Source organism: Mustelus asterias, chromosome 6, assembly GCF_964213995.1.
Source record: "Mustelus asterias chromosome 6, sMusAst1.hap1.1, whole genome shotgun sequence".
NCBI lineage: Eukaryota > Metazoa > Chordata > Chondrichthyes > Carcharhiniformes > Triakidae > Mustelus > Mustelus asterias.
Genome location: NC_135806.1, coordinates 103,816,837 through 103,843,436, shown reverse-complemented (window position 1 = coordinate 103,843,436; position 26,600 = coordinate 103,816,837). Strand labels below are relative to the sequence as shown.

The 26,600-nt window shown below is 43.8% G+C and overlaps 1 protein-coding gene across 1 annotated transcript in view; it reads left to right on the top strand.

Annotated features, from left to right (window-relative positions):
• LOC144495030 (uncharacterized) overlaps positions 1-26,600 on the top strand; it is a 210,807-nt gene that overhangs the window by 166,566 nt on the left and 17,641 nt on the right. Inside the window, exons 12-13 of the mRNA XM_078214827.1 lie at positions 5,858-6,016; positions 7,737-7,819. Of these exons, the coding sequence (XP_078070953.1) occupies positions 5,858-6,016; positions 7,737-7,819 (242 nt within the window). The remainder of the gene's footprint in view (positions 1-5,857; positions 6,017-7,736; positions 7,820-26,600) is intronic.

Below are 26,600 nucleotides of genomic sequence, written 5' to 3'. Positions count from 1 at the left end.
AGTTGTTGTTGTTGACTCTTAACGAATGTGACACAAGTGCTGGGTTCTCGCCAAATTGAAAATAAACCATTTGTTCACTAAAGATGCCATCCCACCGGCAAACAGACAATTTTATTTAAAAATCAGGGAAGTCTCAGGCATTGGAAAGATTGATTTGTGCTGTGAAAGCACTCAATTCACTTTAACAGAATGGTAATAAGGGCCAATATTTCCAGCAAGCCATTGAAACCTCCACACTCACATTAGCGAGACTGCAAGATTGTGGGTCAACCCACAAAACATGGACTGTAGCGATTCAAGAAGGCAGCTCACCACCACCTTCTCAAGGGCAACTAGGGATGGGCAATAAATTCTGGCCAGCCAGCGATGCCCATGCCCCACGAATGAATAAAAGAAAAGATCTGGCTGGAAAATTCTGGCCATCAGTGGTCTAGTCAGTTGGGCAGAGCAGTGGAATAGAATTCAACCTGGAAAAGTGAGAATAATGCACTTGGCTAACAAGGCAAAAGATGATTAGACGCTATGAATGGTCAGACCCTGGAAAGTACTGAAGATCAGAGGGACCTTGGAGTGCATATCTGCAGATCCCTGAAGGTGGCAGGGCAGGTAGATAAGAAGGTATATGGGCTACTTGCCTTTATTAACCGGGGCATAAAATACAAGAGCAGGGTGGTCATGCTGGAACTGTATAAAACACTGGTTACGCCACTACTGGAGTTCTGATCGCCAGACTATAGGAAGGCTTATTGCACAAGAGAGTGTGCAGAATATGGCTGAAGGGTCTGAGCTATGAGGAAAGGTTGAATAGGTTGGGATTGTTCTTCTTGCAGAAGTGAAGGTCGTGAAGGGATCTGATAGCATGCATAAGATGATGAGGGGCATAGATAGGGTGGATAGGAAGGCACTTTTCCCGTTAGTAGAGGGGTTAATAACCAGGGGGCATACATAGATTTAAGGTAAGAAGCAGGAAGCTGAGGGGATTTGAGGTGAAACCTTTGGACCCAGAGGGTGATGGGAGTCTGGGGGTGGGATTTTCCGGGCGCGCTCACCCCCAAACCGGAAAATAACGCCCGAGGTATAACATCCCATAACATTTTAAGAAGTATTTAGATAGTCGCTTGGGCTATGGGCCCAGCACCTGAAAATGGGACTAGTGTAGTCAGATCTTTGATCTCTGTTGGCCAGAATGGACACAATGAGCTGAATGGCCTCTTTCTGTACTGTAAACATCTCTTAAGTTTTAAGTTTAAGTTTATTTATTAGTCTGACAAGCAGGCTTACATTAACACTGCAATGAAGCTATGTGAAAATCTCGTAGTCGCCACACTCCGGTGCCTGTTTGGGTACACTGAGGGAGAATTTAGCACGGACAATACATCTAACCAGCACGTCTTTCAGACTGTGGGAGGAAACCGGAGCACCCAGAGGAAACCCACACAGACACGGGGAGAACGTGCAGACTTTGTACAGACAGTGACCCAAGCCGGGAATCGAACCCGGGTCCCTGGCGCGTGAGGCAGCAGTGCTAAATACAGTGCCATCATGTCACCCTGTCTCTAAAGGTTAGGAAAATATAAGTAATATATAAGTAAATTAACTGCGCGCTGCTGTGTAACAAAATTCAAAACCCAATCTTTAGAAATGGGTTTGCAGTTCTGTTGCACAGAGCATGAAAGGGAATTTCTCCACTCCCTTAATGCTGGGACTAATATCGTTCGTTCTTTTTGTATGGAATGTAATCTGTAAGCTGCATTTGTTCTGGATGACACTACATTCCATAACTTCCCTTCCTACATGTTTTGATTCCTGTCTAATCTATTTTGTTTTTAATTTGAGCAAACAAGAACACCATATCCTGAAAGATTTTTAAGAATTTTCGCAGGCGCCTTTAGCCTGCCTCTCTTCCCCAGTACGTAGTTGGTAGCCTGCCCTCTTTAGACATGGCTTATGGTTTCTCAGTTACCACAGGCTTTATTGTTACACTCCACTTCCTTCCTGTGAGTTGATGAAGAGGTCTCTAAACGGTTCTGGCAATAAATCTGAAACCACTGTTGGGGTGGGGAGAGTTGCTCGGTTTTTAGGAATTACTGTGTGTGCTTCGGTCAGTCTCAAACACACTGGGAAATATTTCATTTGGACAACAGAAAATTGTTCCTCAAATATTTTTTTGTTGAAGGCGATTTGCATAAAATCAGACTGTCAGCAAATTAGGAATTCTTGGCCATTGTGTAAAATCTGATGGAGCATTTTATTGGCAGGAACAAGTCTTTAAAATTATCCCTGTTACAATTCATTTTATTAAAAACTTGTCATTTTTAATGTTCTTTGAATTTTCCAGATTCGCATAAAGGCTATTTGACAACAACCACTTTGCTAATGATTGTTGAAATATTATCGATATTAATGACTTTATGCAGTTTTATGATGGTGGGAGAGTGGGGGGAGTCAGGGCGTGCACTTTACTCTCCACTCCCACCACTTTAGAAAGATTTGGGGAACTTTTATTGTTATAATTTTATTGTTCGTAATTCAAAATTACTGCTGCTTCCAAAAATGGCATTTGATTTCTTTTTATTAGGACCCTCCTATTTTGAGAGTTCCTTTTATGTTTTATATGGGTTTGACTAGAATTAAGGCTCTTGACAGAGGTCTGAACGCAGAGTAAACTTTCAACATGCGCTCAATTAGTGGAAGGGAGGGTAGGCTTTGCCCCATCACATTCAACAGCCTGAATTGACTTTAACCTGGTATCAATAATGTCTTTGCTCACATTGGTAATTAAGGACCTCAAAGGGTGATATTAAGCATAAACCTAAAATTGGTGTGAAGTGGATGGTGGCACGGTGGTACAGTGGTTAGCAATGCTGCCTCACAGGGTCAGGGACCCAGGTTCAATTCCGACCTTGGATGATTGTGTGGAGTTTGTAGGTTCTCCCTGTGTCTGCATGGGTTTCCTCCAGGTGCTCTGGTTTCCTCCCACAGTCCAACGATGTGCAGGTTAGGTGAATTGGCTATGCTAAATTGTCCCTTAGTGTCAGGGGGATTAGCAGGATAAATACGTGGGGTAGGGTCTGGGTGAGATTGTTGTTGGTTTAGGCTCAATGGGCTGAATGGCCCCCTTCTGCACTGTAAGGATTCTGTGATTAACTGCCTTCAGTGGGAAGTCTGCACTATTTTCCAATTCATCACTCATTAGATTATCATCAGTGAGCTGCCCCCTGTTGACCGAGCACCTGTGGGCAGCCTGAAAATCGGGGGAAGGGTTAAGATTCAGGCTGAATTGAGCCTGCAGGGGTGTTGTAGCCTATCCAATGCTTTAGTGGGCCGCACTGCTTCTGATGGGTTAGGAAGAGCATTCCTGCTCCCACTGGCCCAAGGTAAATTACTGTAAAACATCTAACAGTTTGTTTTAGAGTTGCGGCCAACCGTGATCCCTTTAAAGACTGCTGGTTAGGCTGCTGACTGCTTGGCTGCACTGAGCATGTGCAGTGCCTATTTGCACTTTAAAATTGCAAATAAGATCCTGCAATCCAAGGAAGATCCCGATTTGCATAGGCAGGCAGAAATCCCCATGGAATTGTTCACTGTCCAGCGACAGGTCCTCGAAGCTGTGCTGTGTCCTCAGGAATTTTTCTCAGGGAATCTCACCCCTGCTTGTAATTGGGGTGATGTTAGTTGAATGCAATCTCCTAATTACAAACTGCTAATTACTGAAGGAAAAAGTAATTCTGCTCTTGTAGCAATGAACAGGCAGCAGTCTAACTCCATTGAATTCTCAGTAATTCTTGATGGCTTCATTTACATGGCTGGCCTTTACCTGTGCCCTTACATGACCTAGGAAACCGCCCAGTTATCTCAAACCTGACAACTAGAAACGGACACTGAATGTTGACCGTACCAGTGATGCCCCAGACTGGAAAATGAATTACTAAAAAGTCACCAGGTGTATGAAGTGCTTTAACTAGTTAGTTGTTAATTAGTTATTGGTTTATTGTCCCAGTGACAGTTTCCTATTTTTTTGATATTGGGAACTTGAAGTTCAGCATACAATTATAGCTTAAAGTTTATTTATTTGTGTCACAAGTAGCCTTACATTAACACTGCAGTGAAGTTACTGTGAAAATCCCTGTGTCATGACACAAAAGGAATAAACTGAGCTGCATTCTGTCTTGTCATTTAATATATTGTATCTATTCTCTATTGGAAGTATAGCTGGAGGCACAGGCGTTAGAGGTGTTAACAAACTCAATTACTTGTAGATACTGCCAATTTTCTCTCTTATGTTGTCTTCCTCTTTCTGAATGCACTGATTCATTTTGCAGTTTGGGTGTTATGTGTCCTCAGCAGCTTTTCCACCGACGTTTTTTAATGCATGAATCTGGTCCGATGAGTCTCAGATGTGACCAAAGGGGGCACCCACCTTTGAGTTTGATCCTTTCCATATCAGACATCTGTCTGCATGATGACTTCCCCGCAGAAGTCACTGAAGAGGGTTCAGAAGAATGAACTATGCCGATATTGCCCTGCCTGCCAATAATACCCTGAATGCCACCTGAGCTGCAGTCAAGTAACTCAGCACTGCAGTGGGTATGGGTCTGCTGACAAGGTCACTTAGCGCATTTTCAAACTCTTCCTTTTTGAAAGGAGCTTGCCTGAAAATTACTTTCAAAAACATTAACTTGCAAATAGCTATTTGAAAATGGCAACTTGGATGTTTTCCCTGCAAGGCCCTCCTTTATCTTTATTCATGTGAGAGCTAAAATCTGCATTTGGGCCACACTGTGTAGGTCCATGATCCTCCTTGGTGGCCCAGTTTAGATGCATCAGTAAAAATGTGTGACAGAAGTTGGTGCTTGTGTTGTTTGAGGCCCTGCGGACACAAGTATTACACTCACAGCAGCGCGTACCACGTAAGCATGATGGAGCTCTTTGCTTCTTAAATCAGCCATCTCAGTTTTGGCCTAAAACTGGTTCTCCTTGAAAATATGCAAGGTGAATATTGATCCATAACTAAACAGGTTAGCATCAAATTTAGTTTAGCAGGCAAAAGAATGAATATGAGTATTTAGTTGCAAATGTTGAAGCAGCACAATTTCAAGGCAGTTCGTGTATTCATAAAATCAATTTTGGGTAAATTTGATAGAGATTTAAGCAGGCATTTTATGAAATAAAAGTTTGTTTTTCTTTATTCTTTCATGAGATATGGGCATTGCAGGTAGAGCCAGCACTTGTTGCCTATCCCTTGAACTGAATGGCTTGCTTGGCCATTTCAGAGGGCAGTTAAGAGTCAACCCATCACATTGCTGTGGGTCTTGAGTCACATGTAGACCAGACCAGTTAAGGACAACAGATGTCCTTCCTTCCAGGGGATTAGTGAACCAGATGGGCTTTTACAACAATGGTTTTTAATTCTATCTGCTGTGGTGAGATTCGAAACCAGGTCCCCAGAGCATTATTCTGAATTATGAGTCCAGTAACAATACCACTACACCATTGCCTCGTCTCCTCTCCCCATAGAAGGGGCCCATACTGGACCTCAAAAACAACTGTTGTCTAATTGGTCCTCACCGTTGAATGTTGCAAGGCTTTACAGACACATGAGATTCCACTTTACTGCCAGAGAGTTGATTGTTTTCTGTCACATTTTTACTCTGCTATATAGGATTGTTGGATATTTGAAAAAATAATGTTATTTTGTTTCATTATCTATATTGCCTTTCAGTACTTGCATGGTTTGTAGCTTCTGAAAATTATGCTACACACAGTGCAGATATGCATACGTTGCACTTTGGTAGATTGAAACAGCGTGGAAGTGCAGTGCCCTGTTGATTAATGGGTCTGTTGGTTTGATTGTCAGATACAGAGGTCTGTGACTTTGGCTGGCACAAATTCCAAGGACATTGCTACAAATACTTTGGCCACCGACGAGCTTGGGAAGATGCGGAGAAGGAATGTCGCCTGCAGGGTGCCCACTTGACCAGCATCCTCACACACGAGGAGCAACTTTTTGTGAACCGTACGTACCATGATAATTCTGAAATGGATCTTTCCGGAAACGAGAGGCTTGGGAGAATTGAGTGTTCTTTCACCCAGTCACAGAGTTAGCGTGTGAGCCTGATTGCAAAGAGTGAAATCATGGATTTGGGTTCCGCATCCACCCACCCAATGGTAAAAGGAAACAATTAAATCTGGTTGTCACGCATCAGCTGGTCTCAGCTGTTTATAAGAGCAGCAAGCAAAACTAAAAAAGGAAAATTCTTAAATGCTGAAAATCTCAAGTATGAAAAGGGAAAGTACTGAAAATGCAAACAGATCAGAAAGAGAAATGTTAATGCTCTAGCCAATTATAATGGCCAGTCATATCCGAACTTTTGATCTCTCTCAAATCAACCTACTGTGCATTTGCAGTTTTTTTTATCTTTAGCTAAAAGAGGATTGTTTTTCTTTTTTTCCTTTTGGGTATTAAGTAGTTCTATGTTAGTGGTAAGAACAACAAGAACCCAGCTTCCACTGTTATAGGAACCTTGACAAAGCTCAAACATGAAAGTACTAAAAATAAAGTGCAAGAAAATAGCACGCAGAACTGTCTGACATGTGCAACAGTTTGGCTTTGTAAAGATTATATTTGAGTCCTGTTCTTTCAGAGGTTGCTTGCCAGCACACCTCGCCTTTCATCTGCATGACACGCAACTCTGGGTCACTGCCTTCCTCATGACTGCTGTCAGTGGCACTCCATTGTTAGCCAGCAGGAGGTGGGGGCCAGCTGGAGCATGTCACTGATCTTTACCCGCCTCAGAAGGGGGCCATCATACTTCCACACATGGTCCTGGCAGCCCAACTCACAACTCAAGCCCATTTGAGGTGAGCATATCTGAAGGGTCAGTAAGCTTGGAGACTCAAATCGTCAGGGACCATGGATCAGAATAGATTTTATTTGGCATGATTAACCAGTCCGTGCTTTTCAGAGTCTACATTTTGTACTCCATTGTAAATATAAAAGCCGTTGTAATTCCATTGAAAACCCTTCAGTGCATATGTTAATTTACAGATAAAATTCTCAGTAACTTCCCAATAGATGTACCTTTGGTGAATGTAACATGTCAATAAGGCTGATATGTGCTATATTTCTGTGAGGGAGCTTCACATGCATTTAATTCATTTCCTTTTAGAATCTATTCGCAAGCACATGCTTGTTTTAATCTACTCAGCGCCTGTAGCTGACAAAAGTCAGTGATATTTTGTGTGAATAAGAGCAAACAAGACACGTCAAAAAATGTTGTAAAAATTAACTAGCTAAGAACTTTAGCATAGCACTGATTACAATATCTAAATAACAGAGTTAACAAGGCCCTGATAACAGATTAATATTAGATTTAACTTGGGCTTGATATGCAGTACCTGCATAAGAGTGTTAATACGGCTCTGATAACAGCACCTCAGTAATAGATTTAGATAACCAAATGACTACAATCAAGTTAATAGCTTGCAATAAATTTTTACCTTCAGAAGAGGACGAGGGGAGGAAAATAAACTACCAAGAAAGTTCACAAATATTAATATAGAAATCCCAGAAAGATTGGATGAAAGCTGTTTAGATTTTTGTTTGAGATCTGCAGAACAGGAAATGCAATATATATACATATATATATATAAACTTCCTGGTTTGGCTAAATTAATCATTGCCATCCATAGAATTGCTATTAAATACATCCTTCCTTGTTTTATCTGCCCCATAGGTATTGGCCAGGACTACCAATGGATTGGCCTCAATGACAAAATGTTTGAACGTGATTTCCGTTGGACTGATGGAAGCCCTCTGGTTAGTCTTTGAAAGATTTCTTCACTTTCATATCTTTCAAATGAGAAACCCCTGAGGGGTCTGTGAGTGGTGTGGGCTAACCACAAGGTTCTAGACAAATGTTAGCACTGTTAAATACATGATTGTTCTGAAAACGGCACTGCCAGTTTGATTCCACAGATGGGTGAGTACCTTCAATAATATAAACATCTAAAATAATTGCTTAAGATTACCTAACACTTTTGTACGGTGATATCACAGAGTTTAATTGCTGGACCATAGTAACAAAGGAAGACAGTTCATGTAGACTCCAACCTCTGGTTTGGATTGTACTTTGATCAGAAATTTGAGCCATCCAAGTACATAGAAGGAATTATAAGACTGCATTAAGAAATGGGCTTCTCTAGTACATCACAAACTGGTACATGTCCCAATGGAGGTAGCTATGACTTGTGGTATTCATTATTTCATTACTTGTGAACTGCATGCTCTGTAGAACTGAAACTGCTCTAGAGTGGTTTAAGTACAGAAGCAAAAATAAGATCCCATATATCTGTCTACTTGATAGCAATGGTTTAGGCAGACATGAATGCTCCAATGTTGATAATAACATTCCCCATTCTCACTACAGCCACATAATATACTACCGTGCCAGAAATCAATCTAGATATATATATATATCCACAACGCTCAACTTCCTCACTAAATTCTGAGAACTATGTACCCAGCATGAGGCTGTCACTACCTTCACTTCCCCAGACTATCAAGATTTAAAGAAACAACAAAACTACTACAAGGAGAAAAGAGGAATTCTCACAGTGCTGATAACATGCACAATGACACAAAAATAAATTGCCTAAATAATGTTCTTAACTGATGTAGGAGGACTCAGTTTGATCAATTCTTTTGTGCTCATTCCTTGTTGCTGAGCTACATCATTGAGATTAGTACAACCATATTGTGAATCACAATGATCTTTATCCTCACATTGGAATTTGAAATTAAGAGTTATAGTTAACTGAGTAACGATGAGCCAAAAGAAACCCCACCATTGACACTTTAACACGTTGCTTAAAAAAGAGTTTCCTGTTACAGGATAAAACATCAAACAATTCACATTATTAAAAATTTGGGGGAGGACATATGTTCAGAACATAATTCTTTTTATTTAAAAAAATCTTTGCACTTCCATGTAAAAGGCTGACATTATACAGAGTGCTCTTTGAATTATGAGCATTGTTTGACTATATAAGGTATTTCAGTGTAAAAATGCTACTTTCGTTTCGAGACTGTTTCTGAATACAACCCAAAAACTTCAGTGCTTTCTGCCAATACTATTTGGTGATCTGGCAGAGATATTTATAGATTTTCTGTGCAGTGCCATTCCCAGGGCTTGTTGCTGCGGAGTACAGAGTGCTCCTGAAGCAGTTGCTGATATAATTGAGCTTTTATGCAGAGGTGAGTCACCCCTGCATGTGGTAAAATCATTTAGATCACCAATATTGCAAGTGTAAGATGAGACACTGAACTCCCCAGACATTGCACAGGACTGGCATACATGACAGGTTTACCCTCGCTGAGACGAAATCCAGTGGGAGAGGTTCTCAGCTGGTTTGCTTAGAAAAGAAAAATCTCCTTGATGGTATGTTTGCTGTCGATGTGGCATAATTGGGTCTAGTGTGGTTGGCCAGTTTGAGAATTAAGTAATGATGACTGCATGGAAAATTAGTAAAGAGATCATCTGATTTGTGTCACGTTACTGAGTCAGTGATGGGGAGAAATATATGAGTGTTTTACAGTAACAGAAAACGCTTACAAGCACAGTTTCTAACTCTCTTAATAATGTTATTCGGTCTCACAATCATGTTATTAAATAAATTGTAGAAGAATTTCTTACAAAACAAGATAGCAGAAGACCATTCAGTTTACCTGTCCTGCTCGCTAGAATAATGACTTGGTTTAATTCCCATCAGCCCAAGTTCCTGCACTCTTGTAGTTTTTTTCCTTCTTGAAATATGAATCCATTTCCATTTTCAAAGCGAATGTTGATTCTGCTTTCATCAATATTTCTAGTCACACCGTCCATATCCTAACAATAATCATCTTAACCTCTCCTTTCATTCTTTTGGGTAATGATCTTAAATTTTATATCATTTGTCAAGGTGGCACAGTGGTTAGCACTGCTGCCTCACAACGCCAGGGACCCGGGTTCGATTCCCGTCTTGGGTCATTGTCTGTGCAGAGTCTGCATGTTCTCCCCGTGTCTGCGTAGGTTTCCTGCGGGTGCTCTGGTTTCCTTCCACAGTTTGCAAAACCTGCTAGTTTAGGTGCATTGGCCATGCTAAATTCTCCCTCAGTGTACTCGAACAGACGCTGGCATGTGCCGCCTAGGGGATTTTCACAGTAACTTCATTGCAGTGCTAATGTAAGACTATCTGTGACACAAATAAAAAATAAACTTTCTATCCCCATTGTTTTCTCCTATTTTCTCTTTAGAAAAACTTTGTAATTTTGAACACTGCAAAAAGATCTTGATGTCCTGTGTTCAAGTGAAGAGTCCCAATTTCTCCAGTCTCTCCTCATGATTAAGGCTTATTGTGACATCTAGACTTGACTATTACAAAACACTCATGGCTGGCCTCCCATCTTCCACCATCTTGAAACAAGGTTGTCCAAAACATTGCTGTGGTATCCTAATTCACATTAAGTTCCCATCATTGATCACCTCTCCGCTCACTGACCTATATTGGCACTTGGTTAAGTAGTGCCTCGATTTTAAAATTCCTTTGTGAGCAAATAACCTCTTGCCATTTCTGTAACATCCGACAAACCTCCGAACCCCCTCCCATTCTTGGCCATTTACTTCCAACTATCGCAGCTGTACACTTTGAAGAGCCCTTTCTCAACCTCTTCGCCTCAACATCTCGTTTTCTTCTTTAAGAAGCCCATCTGTCCTTATCTCTCTTTAGGTACTTGGTATCAAATTTTGTTTGACAATGGTCCTGTGAAGCACTTTGGGACAGTTCCCAATGTTACATGCTCTACATAAATGGAAATTGTTGTTGTTGTGGACAGAATTTTTAACTAGTGCAGGGGTCCTGTCCTTACCCAACACCAAATATTTTAGTGGGGGTGGATTTATTTGTCGTAGTGAACCAGCACTCTGCATGTACCCCAGCTTCCTAGCAAAGGACTGCGATTTTGGAACTGTATGATTCAGTGTCACAGCTTATAGGGCTTTAATCAGTCTAGTTAGAGAACTAAGTACTATAACCTTTTCACGAATAGTGGTTGTTAAATAAATAACAGTCAAGGCAAACAATGTCCAGGAGTTGGACAGCAGTGGCCTAGTTAGCTCTGCTTTTTATCATGGCTAGATCCATGACAACCTAATTGTTCAAGCACACACTCAGTAATCTGTTCTCCAAGTACATCATGACCTTATCAACCAGCATTACCTTATCAAACTCAGACAATTGAATGTGCTCGCAAATATGCATTAGATGTGACAGGATAGAAACCAGAAGCAGAAGTAGGCCATTCAGCCCCTCGGGTCTGCTCCGCCATTCATTTTGATCATGGCTAATCATCTAATTCAATATCCTGATCCCCCTGCTTCCCCTCATATCCCTTGATCCCTTCAGCCTCCAGAGCTATAGGATGTCACTGTTGTATTAATTACCTGTTTCTCAGCAAATTAAAAAAAAAAGATCCTGGCCCTGAAAATGAACAAATTAAAGTGAGCGGATCTTTTGTGAACAATATGCTCTGTTAAAGTTCAGCTTTTACCATTGGCCAGGACAGGCATCTGTGTACCCAGGGCCTGCCGATAGGTGGGGACCTGTTTCAATGTGCCATTCAGCTCCAGCAACCTTCTTCACACCTGCTCCTTAACAATGAGAGTCCGCACACTAGTTACTGAATGAGAGCTTAAAGTTTATTTATTAGTCACAAGTAGGCTTACATTAACACTGCAATGAAGTTACTGTGAAAATCCCCTACTCGCCACACTCCGGCGCCTGTTCAGGTACACTGAGGGAGAATTTAGCATGGCCAATCCACCTAACCCGCGCATCTTTGGACTGTGGGAGGAAACCCACGCAGACACGGGGAGAATGTGCAAACTCCACACAGACAGTGACCCAGGCCGGGAATTGAACCCGGGTCCCCGGCGCTTTGAAGCAGCAGTGCTAACCACTGTGCCGCCCCCAGCTGAGCTCACCACACACACCCTTCTGCTGCTCTAATCACGAATGGCACCCAAAAACTAGAACTCTTCGGAACCCAGCAGTCCAACGAAGGCCTGGCTGAGAACACAAAACTCTGCACAGCACGGGGATTGCAGATGGATGCTTTAACCCATGCGGCATCCTGCAGTGTTTTTTGATTTCTATCTGTTCCAGGGTCTGAACCTGTCTGGCTAAAAAGATTTCCCAGCTGGATTATAAAACTAGCTCATTGAAATGCCGACCACGCTTCAACAAATCATACGTTAATTTCTAACCAGGCAGTTCCAACTAAGAGCCTGCATTGTATTAAAAGCATATTTGTCAGGAAATCATTGCAATAAAATCCAAATCTGAAGGAAGTGACTTTTACAGAGGAGCAGTTTTCATCAGGTAGTTAAGATAGACCAGTTGGCAGCATGTATGAATCCACAGCATCCATTTTTCATGGAGTAATGACGTAGGAAGGAAGAGTGAGGAGGTCCTGAAGAGTGAGTCTAGAGAGCTTGGTAGGAAGTTAAAAAGCAGGACCCCGTGGGTAGTAATCTCAGGATTGCCACATGCCAGTGAGGGTAAGAGTAGGATGCTCGGGCAGATGAACACGTGGCTGAGGAACTGGTGTAGGGGGCAGGGTTTCAGATTTCTAGATCATTGGGACCTCTTCTGGGGCAGGTAGGACCTGTACAAGAGAGACGGGTTACACCTGAACTACAAGGGGACCAATATACTTGTAGGGAGGTTTGCTAGTGTTATTGGGCAGAGTTTAAACTAGATTTGCAGGGGGATGGGAACCAGAGTGCCAGAGCAGATAGTGGAGCGGGGGTGAAAATAAATGATGTTAATAGTTCATGCAAAATCACAAATAGAAGGGTGTGTGTGGTGGTAATAATCTTCTGAGGTGTGTCTATTTCAATGCCAGGAGTATTGTGGGGAAGGCAGACGAGCTGAGGGCGTGGATTGACACGTGGAATTATGACATTATAGCCATTAGTGAAACTTGGCTACAGGAGGGGCAGGACTGGCAGCTCAACGTTCCAGGGTTCCGATGTTTCAGACGTGATAGAGGCAGAAGGATGAAGGGTGGGGTGGGGGGGGGGGTGGCGTGCATTGCTAGTCAGGGAAAATGTTACAGCAGTGCTCAGGCAGGACAGATTAGAGGGCTTGTCTACCGAGGCCATATGGGTGGAGCTGAGAAATAGGAAAGGTATGACCACATTAATGGGGGTGTATTATAGACCACCCAATAGTCAGCGAGATGTGAGGAGCAAATCTGCAGAGAGATAGCAGATAACTGCAGGAAACATAAAGTTGTGATAGTAGGGGATTTTAATTTTCCACATATAGATTGGGACTCGCATACTGTTAAAGGTCTAGGCGGGTTAGAGTTTGTAAAATGTGTTCAGGAAAATTTTCTAAATCAATATATAGAGGTACCAACTAGAGAGGAAGCAATATTAGATCTCCTATTAGGAAACGAGTTAGGACAAGTGACGGACGTGTGTGTAGGGGAACACTTTGGTTCTAGTGATCATAACGCCATTAGTTTCAACTTGATCATGGATAAAGATAGATCTGGTCCTCAGGTTGAGGTTCTAAACTGGAAAAAGGCCAAATTTGAAGAAATGAGAAAGGATCCAAAAAGCGTGGATTGGGACAGGCTGTTCTCTGACAAGGATGTGAATGGTAAGTGGGAGACCTTCAAAGGAGAAATTTTGAGAGTGCAGAGTTTGTATGTTCCTATCAGGATTAAAGGCAAAGTGAATAAGAATAAGGAACCTTGGTTCTCGAGGGATATTGGAACTCTGATAAGAAAGAAGAGAGAGATGTATGACATATATAGGCAACAGGGAGCAAATAAGATGCTTGAGGAGTATAAAAAGTGCAAGAAACTACTTAAGAAAGAAATCAGGAGGGCTAAAAGAAGACATGAGGTTGCTTTGGCAGACAAGGTGAAGGATAATCCTAAGAGCTTCTACAGGTATATTAAGAGCAAAAGGATAGTAAGGGATAAAATTGCTCCTCTTGAAGATCAGAGTGGTCGGCTATGTATGGAACCAAAAGAAATGGGGGAGATATTAAATGGGTTTTTTGCATCTGTATTTACTAAGGAAACTGGCATGGAGTCTATGGAAATAAGGCAAACAAGTAGGGAGGTCATGGAACCTATACAGATTAAAGGGGAGGAGGAGGTGCTTGCTGTCTTGAGGCAAATCAGAGTAGATAAATCCCCAGGACCGGACAGGGTATTCCCTCGGACCTTGAAGGAGACTAGTGTTGAAATTGCAGGGGCCCTGGCAGATATATTTAAAATGTCGATATCCATGGGTGTAGTGCCGAATGTTTGGAGGATAGCTCATGTTGTTCCGTTGTTTAAAAAAGGCTCAAAAAGTAATGCGGGAAATTATAGGCTGGTAAGTTTGACGTCAGTAGTAGGTAAATTATTGGAAGGAGTACTAAGAGATAGGATCTACAAATATTTGGATAGATAGGGACTTATTAGGGAGAGTCAACATGGCTTTGTGCGTGGTAGGTCATGTTTAACCAATCTATTAGAGTTTTTCGAGGAGGTTACCAGGAAAGTGGATGAAGGGAAGGCAGTGGATGTTGTCTACATGGACTTCAGTAAGGCCTTTGACAAGGTCCCGCATGGGAGGTTAGTTAAGAAGGTTCAGTCACTAGGTATACATGGAGAGGTAGTAAATTGGATTGGACATTGGCTCAATGGAAGAACACAGTAAGAAGTTTAACAACACCAGGTTAAAGTCCAACAGGTTTATTTGGTAGCAAAAGCCACACAAGCTTTCGGAGCTGCAAGCCCCTTCTTCAGGTGAGTGGGAATTCTGTTCACAAACAGAGCATATAAAGACACAAACTCAATTTACATGAATAATGGTTGGAATGCGAATACTTACAACTAATCAAGTCTTTAAGAAACAAAGCAACGTGAGTGGAAGAAGCCAGAGAGTGGTAGTGGCGGATTGCTTATCTGAGTGGAGGCCTGTGACTAGTGGTGTGCCACAGGGATCAGTGCTGGGTCCATTGTTGTTTGTCATCTATATCAATGATCTGGATGATAATGTAGTAAATTGGATCAGCAAATTTGCTGATGATACAAAGACTGGAGGTGTAGTGGCCAGTGAGGAAGGTTTTCAAAGCTTGCAGAGGGATTTGGACCAGCTAGAAAAATGGGCTGAAAAATGGCAGATGGAGTTTAATGCAGACAAGTGTGAGGTATTGCACTTTGGAAGGACAAACCAAGGTAGAACATACAAGGTAAATGGTAGGACACTGAAGAGTGCAGTAGAACAGAGGGATCTGGGAATACAGATACATAATTCCCTAAAAGTGGCGTCACAGGTAGATAGGGTCATAAAGAGTGCTTTTGGTACATTGGCCTTTATAAATCAAAGTATTGAGTATAAGAGTTGGAATGTTATGGTGAGGTTGTATAAGACATTGGTGAGGCCGAATTTAGAATATTGTGTGCAGTTTTGGTCACCTAATTACAGGAAGGATATTAATAAGGTTGAAAGAGTGCAGAGAAGGTTTACAAGGATATTGCCAGGACTTGAGAAACTGAGTTCCAGAGAAAGGTTGAATAGGTTAGGACTTTATTCCCTGGAGCGCAGAAGAATGAGGGGAGAATTGAAAGAGGTGTATAAAATTATGATGTGTATAGACAGAGTGAATGCAAGCAGGCTTTTTCCACTGAGGCTAGGGGAAAAAGAAACTAGAGGACATGGGTTAAGGGTGAAGGGGGAAAAGTTTAAAGGGAATACTAGGGGGGGCTTCTTCGCACAGAGAGTGGTGGGAGTTTGGAATGAGCTGCCAGATGAAGTGGTGAATGCGGGCTCACTTTTAACATTTAAGAAAAACTTGGACAGGTACATGGATGAGAGGGGTGTGGAGGGATATGGTCCAGGTGCAGGCCAGTGGGACTAGGCAGAAAAATGGTTCGGCCAAGAAGGGCCAAAAGGCCTGTTTCTGTGCTGTAATGTTCTATGGTTCTATGGTTCTAATTATTCTATGGTAAGTTAGTAATTAATAGTAAATTTGAAATGACCTAAATGCAGTGTAAGTTTTTCTGGTTCCAGGTTCCAGCAATCATGAGGTGCTGGTAAGTAGCTCCACCTGGTGGAGCCTGTCAGTAAGGCATCACTGAAAAAAGCTTTGATAGAGGTTGTATAAAACAAAGAAACCTCTATGTCACTGCAATAACTTCATTTACAAGTCAGAAATGCAGCAAAGTAAAATAATATCTGGAGCAGAAACGTGGAATTACTTGGTGTGGCACAAACTTTGAGTCACACTTCAGACAATGAGTTTTCTGTGTAGTTCATGTTGCAAGGGCTCTCAGGATGAGTCAGAGAATGTGCATCATATCCTTTAATTTGTACATTTTAATATGGAAGTCAACCCTTTAACACAAAGCATGCTGTTCAGTCTTAATTCTGGGCAGATTGTTAATTAGGTGAAATATCTGGGGAGGCAACATTTCTATCCGCCCACAGTCCACAGCGAACAATAGGATTGTTTTCAACAAAGCCAAATTTCCTATAATCCATGGAGAGGAAGTGTACAGACAATGCGGCAAGGAGACTTCAGAGAGGCCCAGCACTGGAAAAGCATGTGACTCCCTCTGCCTGAGGTGCAGTGGCTCTGATTGTCGCAAATTCATTAAGAAACAAAGAATTTGCACAGAAGTTAAATACCGATCAATGTTTTTCAGATGAGAGTTCTGTTTATTTTTTTTCCTTCCCTCTCGTTGATGGGTGAATGGGGAAAGAAAATTTCATATTTCATGATGGCTGTTTTTCAGTGGCATCTCGTAACCCCAGCGGGAGTTGTACTTGCGGCCGACATATTCTCTTTTCACCTCCACTGATGGATCATCCGATGTAACTGGGTTATTGTCCGGCAGCCCTGCTGAAAATTCATGCATTTCCCTCAACGGGGACAGGCACGTTCTGACAATTGACAGCTCTGCCACTTGAACCTGTCAACATCTGGCTAGAAAGCAGGCAATCTGCATTGACACAGCCTCCCTAGTGAATACTACTCACAGTGATGGACAGGAGTGCGCAATTAAATTGCGATAGGGTCCCAGTGCCTAACAGAAAAAATAGATTGCCCCTAATTAATGTTCATTCCCCAGTAAGAACAGGTGTTAACGGTAGCGATATTTATTGGCATGATTCTCATTATAACAGCGGGAGCCGTCTCCATCACATCAAGGCTGTTATGACCTCCTATCAGCCATACCATGCTGTCATTCATAGCAATTTGAATGAAACTGTTTCCTGTAGCATTCTGTTGTTACCCAGAACAAGCTTTAATGTTTAATTACAAAACGCACTTGGAATTTTTCATCCCATTTAAGATTCTGTTTCTTTCCATTTTTTTTTCCATATATCACTAAAGAATTATCTACCTTCATTGGAAACAAATGGAAGAGAAAGAATAATTTTCTGAAAGTAAATGATTGGGAAATCCACAATTGTCATTTGGTTCACATGCCCCTTCTTTCTCTAAACCACTCTTATTAAAAGGTTGAATTTATCAAATTTATCATTATTCTTTTTTCACACAAAAGAACAATATATCATAGAGTCCCTACAGCGCAGAAAGAAGCCGTTCTGCCCATCGAGTCTGCACCGACCACAATCCCACCCAGGCCCTACCCCCATATCCCTACATATTTACCCACTAATCCCTCTAACCTATGCATCTCAGGACACTAAGGGCAATTTTAGCATGGCCAATCAACCTAACCCGCACGTCTTTGGACTGTGGGAGGAAACCGGAGCACCCGGAGGAAACCCACGCAGACACGAGGAGAATGTGCAAACTCCACACAGACAGTGACCCAAGCCGGGAATCGAACGCAGGTCCCTGGAGCTGTGAAGCAGCAGTGCTAACCACTGTGCTACTGTACCGCCCTACTGTGCCGCCCTTTAATTATATACATAATTAAAGACTGCAAATCTAAAACAATCATTGCTCTTCCCTGAAAACTATAGGTATTTTATGAAATTATGAAAATTTATGGATTTATGGGGTTATGGGAATAGGGCCAGGGTGGGATTGTTGTCGGTGCAGGCTCGATGGGTCGAATGCCCTCCTTCTGCACTGTAGGGATTCTATGATTCTTCTCTACAACCAAGACCAGAAGCAGATAGACATAACTCAATCCTTAGTAACCGAACAATTGGTACAGCCTTAATGAAACCGGAATCTGTTAGCATTAGGATGGTAAGAAGTCTCACAACACCAGGTTAAAGTCCAACAGGTTTATTTGGTAGCAAAATCCACTAGCTTTCGGAGCGCTGCCCCTTAGTCAGGTGAGTGGGAGTTCTGTTCACAAACAGGGCATATAAAGATACTAACTCAATTTACAAAATAATGATTGGAATGCGAGTCTTTACAGGTAATCAAGTCTTAAAGGTACAGACAATGTGAGTGGAGAGAGCGTTAAGCACAGGTTAAAGGGATGTGTATTGTCTCCAGACAATACACATCTTTGGTCGTGTTCTTTGGTCGGATCTGCGGGTAACTGTCTGGAGTGTACCGACAACTGAACAATGGGGAATACTACAGACAGTTACCTGCAGCTCCGACCAAAGAACACACCCGTCAACTCAACAGACTGATCAAGATCTTTGATCAGGACCTTCAGAGCACCCTCCGTGCTCTCATCCCACGTACTCCCCGCGTTGGAGATCTCTACTTCCTCCCGAAGATACACAAGGCAAACACACCCGGCCGTCCCATCATATCGGGCAATGGGACCTTGTGCGAGAACCTCTCCGGCTATGTCTCACCAAGGCCATCCCCACACCCCCACTTCTTGCCTTCGAACAACCGCACAACCTCAAACAGACAATTGTCCGCAGCAAACTACCCAGCCTTCAGGAGAACAGTGACCACGACACCACACAACCCTGCCACAGCAACCTCTGCAAGACGTGCCGGATCATCGACACGGATGCCATCATCTCATGTGAGAACACCATCCACCAGGTACACGGTACATACTCTTGCAACTCGGCCAACGTTGTCTACCTGATATGCTGCAGGAAAGGATGTCCCAAGGCATGGTACATTGGGAGACCATGCAGACGCTACGACAACTGACGAATGAACACTGCTCGACAATCACCAGGCAAGAGTGTTCTCTTCCTGTTGGGGAACACTTCAGCGGTCACGGGCATTCGGCCTCTGATCTTCGGGTAAGCGTTCTCCAAGGCTCCTTCACGATAGCATTGGAAAGAGATAGGATCAGGCAGGCTAGGAAAGTGTTTCTCTGGAGTAAAGGGAAATACAGTGTCATCAGGGAGGAAATTAGACGGGTAAATTGGAAGGAGGCATTCTTGGGGAAAAGTACCGAAGGAAAGTGGAGGATTTTCAAGGAATGTTTGTCTGGAGCTCTGCATGACAACGTTCCGATGAGACAGGGGGGTGTTGGTAGGGTACGGGAACCGTGGTGCACGAAGGTTGTGATGAACTTGGTGAATAAGAAAAGAGAGGCGTACAGAAGGTTCAGAGAGCTAGGAGGTGTTAAGGATTTAGAGGAGTATACGGGATGTAGGAAGGAGCTTAAGAAGGAAATTAGGAGAGCGAGAAGGGGTCATGAGAAGGCCTTGGCGGGTAAGATTAAGGAGAACCCCAAGGCTTTCTACAAATATGTCAAGAGTAAAAGGATGAGATGTGAAGGCATAGGACCCTTAAAAGGTGAAGGGGGAAAAGTTTGTGCGGAACCGTTAGAAATGGCGGAGCTGCTTAATGAATACTTTACCTCGGTATTCATGGTGGAAAGGGATCTGGGTGGTTGTACTGCTGGTTTGCGGTGGACAGAAAGGATCGAGCATGTGGACATAAAGAAAGAGGATGTGTTGGAACTATTGAATGGCATCAAGGTTGGTAAGTCGCCGGGACCGGATGGGATGTACCCCAGGTTACTGTGGGAGGCGAGGGAGGAGATTGCGGAGCCTTTGGCGATGATCTTTGCATCGTCGATGGAGACGGGAGAGGTTCCGGAGGATTGCAGATGTGGTCCCTATATTCAAGAAAGGGAACAGGGACAGCCCGGGAAATTACCGACCGGTGAGTCTAACCTCAGTGGTTGGTAAGTTGATGGAGAGGATCCTGAGAGACAGGATTTATGATCATCTAGAGAAGTTTAGTATGATCAAAAGTAGTCAGCACGGCTTTGTCAAGGGCAGGTCGTGCCTTACAAGCCTGGTTGAGTTCTTTGAAAATGTGACCAAACACATTGACGAAGGAAGAGCGGTGGATGTGGTCTATATGGACTTCAGCAAGGCGTTCGATAAGGTCCCCCATGCAAGACTTCTTGAGAAAGTGAGAGGGCATGGGATCCAAGGGGCTGTTGCCTTGTGGATCCAGAACTGGCTTGCCTGCAGAAGGCAGAGAGTGGCTGTGGAGGGGTCTTTCTCTGCATGGAGGTCAGTGACCAGTGGAGTGCCCCAGGGATCTGTTCTGGGACCCTTGCTGTTTGTCATTTTCATAAATGACCTGGATGAGGAAGTGGAGGGATGGGTTGGTAAGTTTGCTGACGACACCAAGGTAGGTGGTGTTGTGGATAGTTTGGAGGGATGTCAGAAGTTGCAGCGAGACATAGATAGAATGCAAGACTGGGCGGAGAAGTGGCAGATGGACTTCAACCCGGATAAGTGTGTGGTGATCCATTTTGGCAGATCCAATGGGATGAAGCAGCAGTATAATATGAAGGGTACCATTCTTAGCAGTGTAGAGGATCAGAAGGACCTTGGGGTCCGGGTCCATAGGACTCTTAAATCGGCCTCGCAGGTGGAGGATGCGGTCAAGAAGGCGTACTGGCCTTCATTAATCGAGGGATTGAGTTTAGGAGTCGGGAGATAATGCTGCAGCTTTATAGGACCCTGGTTAGACCCCACTTGGAGTACTGCGCGCAGTTCTGGTCACCTCATTACAGGAAAGATGTTGAAGCCATTGAAAGGGTGCAGAGGAGATTTACAAGGATGTTGCCTGGATTGGGGGGCATGCCTTATGAGGATAGGTTGAGGGAGCTTGGTCTCTTCTCCCTGGAGAGACGAAGGATGAGAGGTGACCTGATAGAGGTTTACAAGATGTTGAGAGGTCTGGATAGGGTAGACTCTCAGAGGCTATTTCCAAGGGCTGAAATGGTTGCTACGAGAGGACACAGGTTTAAGGTGCTGGGGGGTAGGTACAGAGGAGATGTCAGGGGTAAGTTTTTCACTCAGAGGGTGGTGGGTGAGTGGAATCGGCTGACGTCGGTGGTGGTGGAGGCAAACTCGTTTGGGTCTTTTAAGAGACTTCTGGATGAGTACATGGGATTTAATGGGATTGAGGGCTATAGATAGGCCTAGAGGTGGGGATGTGATCGGCGCAACTTGTGGGCCGAAGGGCCTGTTTGTGCTGTGGCTTTCTAAACAATTCTAAAGGCGGCCTTCACGACACACGACAGCGCAGAGTCGCTGAGTAGAGACTGATAGCCAAGTTCCGCACACATGAGGACGGCCTCAACCGGGATCTTGGGTTCATGTCACACTATCTGTAACCCCCACAACTTGCCTGGACTTGCAAAATCTCACTAACTGTCCTGGCTGGAGACAATACACATCTCTTTAACCTGTGCTTAACGCTCTCTCCACTCACATTGTCTGTACCTTTAAGACTTGATTACCCGTAAAGACTCGCATTCCAATCATTATTTTGTAAATTGAGTTAGTGTCTTTATATGGTCTGTTTGTGAATACACTCACCTGATGAAGGGGCAGCACTCCGAAAGCTAGTGGATTTTGCTACCAAATAGACCTGTTGGACTTTAACCTGGTGTTGTGAGACTTCTTACTGTGTTTACCCCAGTCCAACGCCGGCATCTCCACATCATCAATATTAGGATGGCCCACATAATATACTTTTCAGAAGCTCCAGTGACATCAGGTAAAATCATATTTTCACTTTATTTATCATTAAGTCTGAATCAATTTGCTCACTGTCTGTTCAATGCCTACAAGATAGTTGGTTGTGCCAAGTGGGTGAGCATGGGGCGGCACAGTGGCACAGTGGTTAGCACTGCTGTCTCACAGCTCCACGGACCCGGGTTCGATTCCCGGCTTGGGTCACTGTCTGTGTGGAGTTTGCACATTCTCCCCGTGTCTGCATGGGTTTCCTCCGGGTGCTCCGGTTTCCTCCCACAGTCCAAAGATGTGCAGGTTAGATTGATTGGACATGCTAAATTAACCCTTAGTGTCCCGGGATGTGATGGGTTAGAGGGATTAGCAGGGCAACTAAGCGGGGATAGAGCCTGGGGGGGTGAATGGCCTCCTTCTGCACTGTAGGGATTCTATGGTTTGCAACAGGGTCTGAGTGAGAAAGGAAACTTCCTAGTCTGGAAGATTCCTCTGTGTGGGGCGGCACGGTGGCACAGTAGTTAGCACTGTTGCCTCACAGTGACAGGGATCCGGGTTCGATTCTGGCTTCGAGTCACTGTCTGTGTGGAGTTTGCATGTTCTCTCCGTGTGTCTATGGGTTTCCTTTGGGTGCTCCAGTTTCCTCCCACAGTCCAAAGCTGTGCAGGTTAGCTGAATTAGCCATGCTAAGTTGCCCCTTAGTGTCCCAAGATATGTAAGTTAGATAGATTAGCTTTGGTATGTGTTTGGGGCTGCGAGGATAGGACCTGGGTAAGGTACTCTGTCAGAGGGAATTGCAGACTCAATGGGCCAAAAGGTTTCCTTCTGCACTGCAGGAATTCTAGGATTCTAAATCAGATAATTTTTTTTAATTGCAGCACACTTTGGTGGATCAAGTGCACTATCTAAATAGTGGTTGCTGTTCCACTTCTACTATTGCAATGGTATAAGAAGTTTCAGGTGGACGGTAAATCAAAACCAGCAGTATAACTTATAAATCGGACCCTGATGCCAAACACGTTGAACTTGAGAGGTTTGAGAGCCCCTCCCCCACTCATACTGTGTATATGATATGGAGATGCCGACATTGGACTGGGATGGGCACAGTAAGAAGTTACACTCACAACCTGATGCTGTGAGACTTCATACTGTGTGCAGTATAATCCATTTTGGTGTCACTCTAGGTTGTGAATTAATTTGGTCCACAAACAATCTGGGGATTGTTTACATCTAGTACTAAAACTTTTTCAGTTATAAGATCAGCTTTCTACCAAAACAAGCTTGCGTTGATGTGCCATTTTCTGTTCTTTTTTTGTAATCTCAATGCTAAAAGCTGTCATTAGTCAAACCTCCTTGGGATGTTTTATTACGTCGAAGGGGCACAATGTAACACAAATTAGTTTTTTAGTACTCGTTAATGAAATGTGGCCATGACTGAAGTCTCTGGGGTGTAGATATACACACTGTGCTGCTTAGGATGGAGTTCCAGGCTTTTGACCCAGTGACAGTGAAGGAATAGTGATATATTTCCAAGTCAGAATGATGAGTGGCTTGGACTGGAACTGATAGCACTGCTGGTGACATCTTCCATAATGATCGGGAATATACTCATGGGGTGGTAATAGGCAGGATTGAATTTGTCTTGTTTTTTATCAGCAAGACATAAACTGGACAATTTTGCAGATGCCAGTGTTGTGATGGCACTGGAGCAGTTTGCAAGGGGTGCAACTAGTTCTGGAGCACAAGTCTTCAGTAGTATTGCCAGAATGTTGGGCCCAGAGGGCTCAGACCCTTTGCAGTAACCAGTGCCTTCAGCTGTTTCTTGACACCACGTGAAGTGAATCAAATTGGCTGAAGACTGGCATCTGTGCTGCTAAGGACCTTAGGAGGAGGCTGAGATGGATCAGCCACTTTGCACTTCTGCTTGTTGATGGTTGCAAATGCTTCAACCTTATCTTTCACACTGAAGTGCTGGGCTCACCCATCATTCACCAGTTAGTTGTTTAATTGTCCACCACCATTCCTGACTGGATGTGACAGGACTGCAGAATTTGGATCTGATCTGTTGGTTCTGGGATAGTCTAGCTCTGTCTATCATACTGCTTGACATGCAAGTAATCCTGTGTTGTAGCTTCACCAGGCTGATATCTCATTTTTAGATATGCCCGGTGTTGTACCTGGCATCTCCTGCAGTGTTCATTGAACAAGGACCGATTCCCCAGCTCAGTGGTACTATTAGAATGGGGGATATGCCGGGACATAGAGTTACAGATTGTGGTTGTATACAATTCTGCTGCTGTTGATGGCCCACAGCATCTCATGGACACCCAATTTTGAGCTAATAGATCTGTTCAAAATCTATCCCATTTAGCACAGTGATAATGATACACAACACGATGAAGGGTATCATCATTGTGAAGGCAGGACTTTATCACCACAAGGACTGTACGCTGGTCACTCCTACCAATAATGTCATGGACAGAGGCATCTGTGACAGGTATTGTGAGGATGAGGTCAAGTAGGTTTTTTTCCTCTTGTTGGTATCCTCATCAGCTGCTGCAGTTCCAGTCTAGCAGCTAAGTCCTTTAGGACCTGGCCAGCTCAGTCAGTATTGGTGCTGCCAAGCGACTGTTGGTGATGGACATTGCAGCCCCCCACCCAGAGTACATTTTGTGGTTGTTTTTATTCATTTTCTGGGATGTGGCCAGCATTTATTGCCCATCCATAATTGCCCTTCAGAAGATGGTGGTGAGCTGCCTTCTTGAACCACTGCAGTCCCTGAGGTGTAGGGACACCTACAGTGCTGTTAGGGAGGGAATTCCAAGATTTTGACGCAGTGACAGTGAAAGGAATGGCAATATATTTCCAAGTCAGGATGGTGAGTCACTTGGAGGGGAATCTCCAGGTGATGGTGTTCTCAGACATCTGCTGTTCTTGTCCTTCTTGACATTACCGGTTGTGGGTTTGAAAGGTGCTGTCTAGGGAACCTTGGTGAGTTCCTACAGTGCACATTATGCTGCCACTGTTCATTGTGGTCAAGGGATTGAATGTTTGTGGATGGGGTGCCAATCAAGCAGGCTGCTTTGTCCTGGACAATGCTGAGTTTCTTGAGTGTTTTTGGAGCTGCACTCATACAAGCAAGTGGAGAGTACTCCATTACGCTCCTGACTTGTGCCTTGTAAATAGTGGACAGGCTTTAGGGGGTCAGGAGGTGAGTTACTTGCCGCAAGATTCCTATCCTTTGACCTGCTCTGATAGCCACAGTATTTATATGGCTGATCTAGTTCAGTTTCTGGTCAATGGTAACTCCCAGGATGTTGAAAGTAGGGGATTCAGCGATGGTAATGCCATTGAATATCAAGGGGTGAACAGTTAGATTCTCTCTTGTTGGAGATGGTCTTTGCCTGGCACATATGTGGCATGAATGTTACTTGCCACTTGTCAGCCTAAGCCTCGATATTATCCAGGTCTTGCTGCATTTGGACATGAACAGCTTCAGCATTTGAGGAGCCGCAAGTGGTGCTGAACATTGTGCAGTCATCAGTGAACATCCCCATTTCTGACATTATGATGGAAGGAAGTTCATTGATGAAGCAGCTGAAGATGGCTGGGCCTAGGACACTGCCCTGAGGAACTCCTGCAGAGATGTCCTGGAGCTGAGATGATTGACCTCCAAACACCGCAACCATCTTCCTTTGCGCCAAGTGTGACTCCAACCAGTGGAGAATTTCCCATTCACTCCAGTTTTGCGATGGCTCCTTGATGCTATTTTCGGTCAAATACTGCCTTGGTGTCAAGGGCTGTCACTCTCACCTCACCTCTGGCATTCAGCTTGGTTCAGCCCATGCTTGAACTAAGGCTGAAATGAGGTCAGGAGCTGAGTGACCCTGGTGGAACCCAAACTAAGCAACCATGAGTAGGTTATTGCTGAGTGAGTGCCACTTGATAGCATTGTTGATGATCCCTTCTATCACTCTGCTGATGATCGAGAGTAAACCGATAGGGTGGTAATTGCTGAGTTGGATTTGTCCTGTTTCTTGTACAGGAACCACCCTCTGTGCTTCTTCCATTTGGTGTTCAACATGGAGGAATACTGATTCATTAGCTGAGAGGGATGGGCAATAGATGGTAATCAGCAGGAGGTTTCCCTGCCCATGTTTGACTTGATGCGATGAGACCTCATGGGGTCCGGTGTCAACGTTGAGCACTCCCAGGTCAACTCTCTCCTGACTCTATGCCACTGTGCTGCTACCTTTGGTCGGTCTGACCTACTGGTAGGAATGCCAATATGTTTCCAAGTATGTGGCTTGGAGGAGAATTTGTTTGCAGTGGTTTCCCATGCATATGCTCCCCTTGTTCTTCTAGGTGGTAGAGCTTGTGGCTTTGGAAGGTGCTGCTGAAGGAGTGTTGGTGGGTTGCTGCAGTACATCTAGTGGATGGTATACACTGCAGTAATGGTGCTCCAGTGGTTGAGGGATGGAGTTCCAGTCAAGCAGACTGTTCTGTCAGGAATGGTGTTGAGCTTTTTGAGTGTTATTGGAATGCAATTGGAGAGTATTCCATCATACTTGTGCCTTTTTTGAAATAGTTCAAAGTTTCCATTTTCCTAGTAGATTTTACAGGCGGCTGACACAGCCATGACAG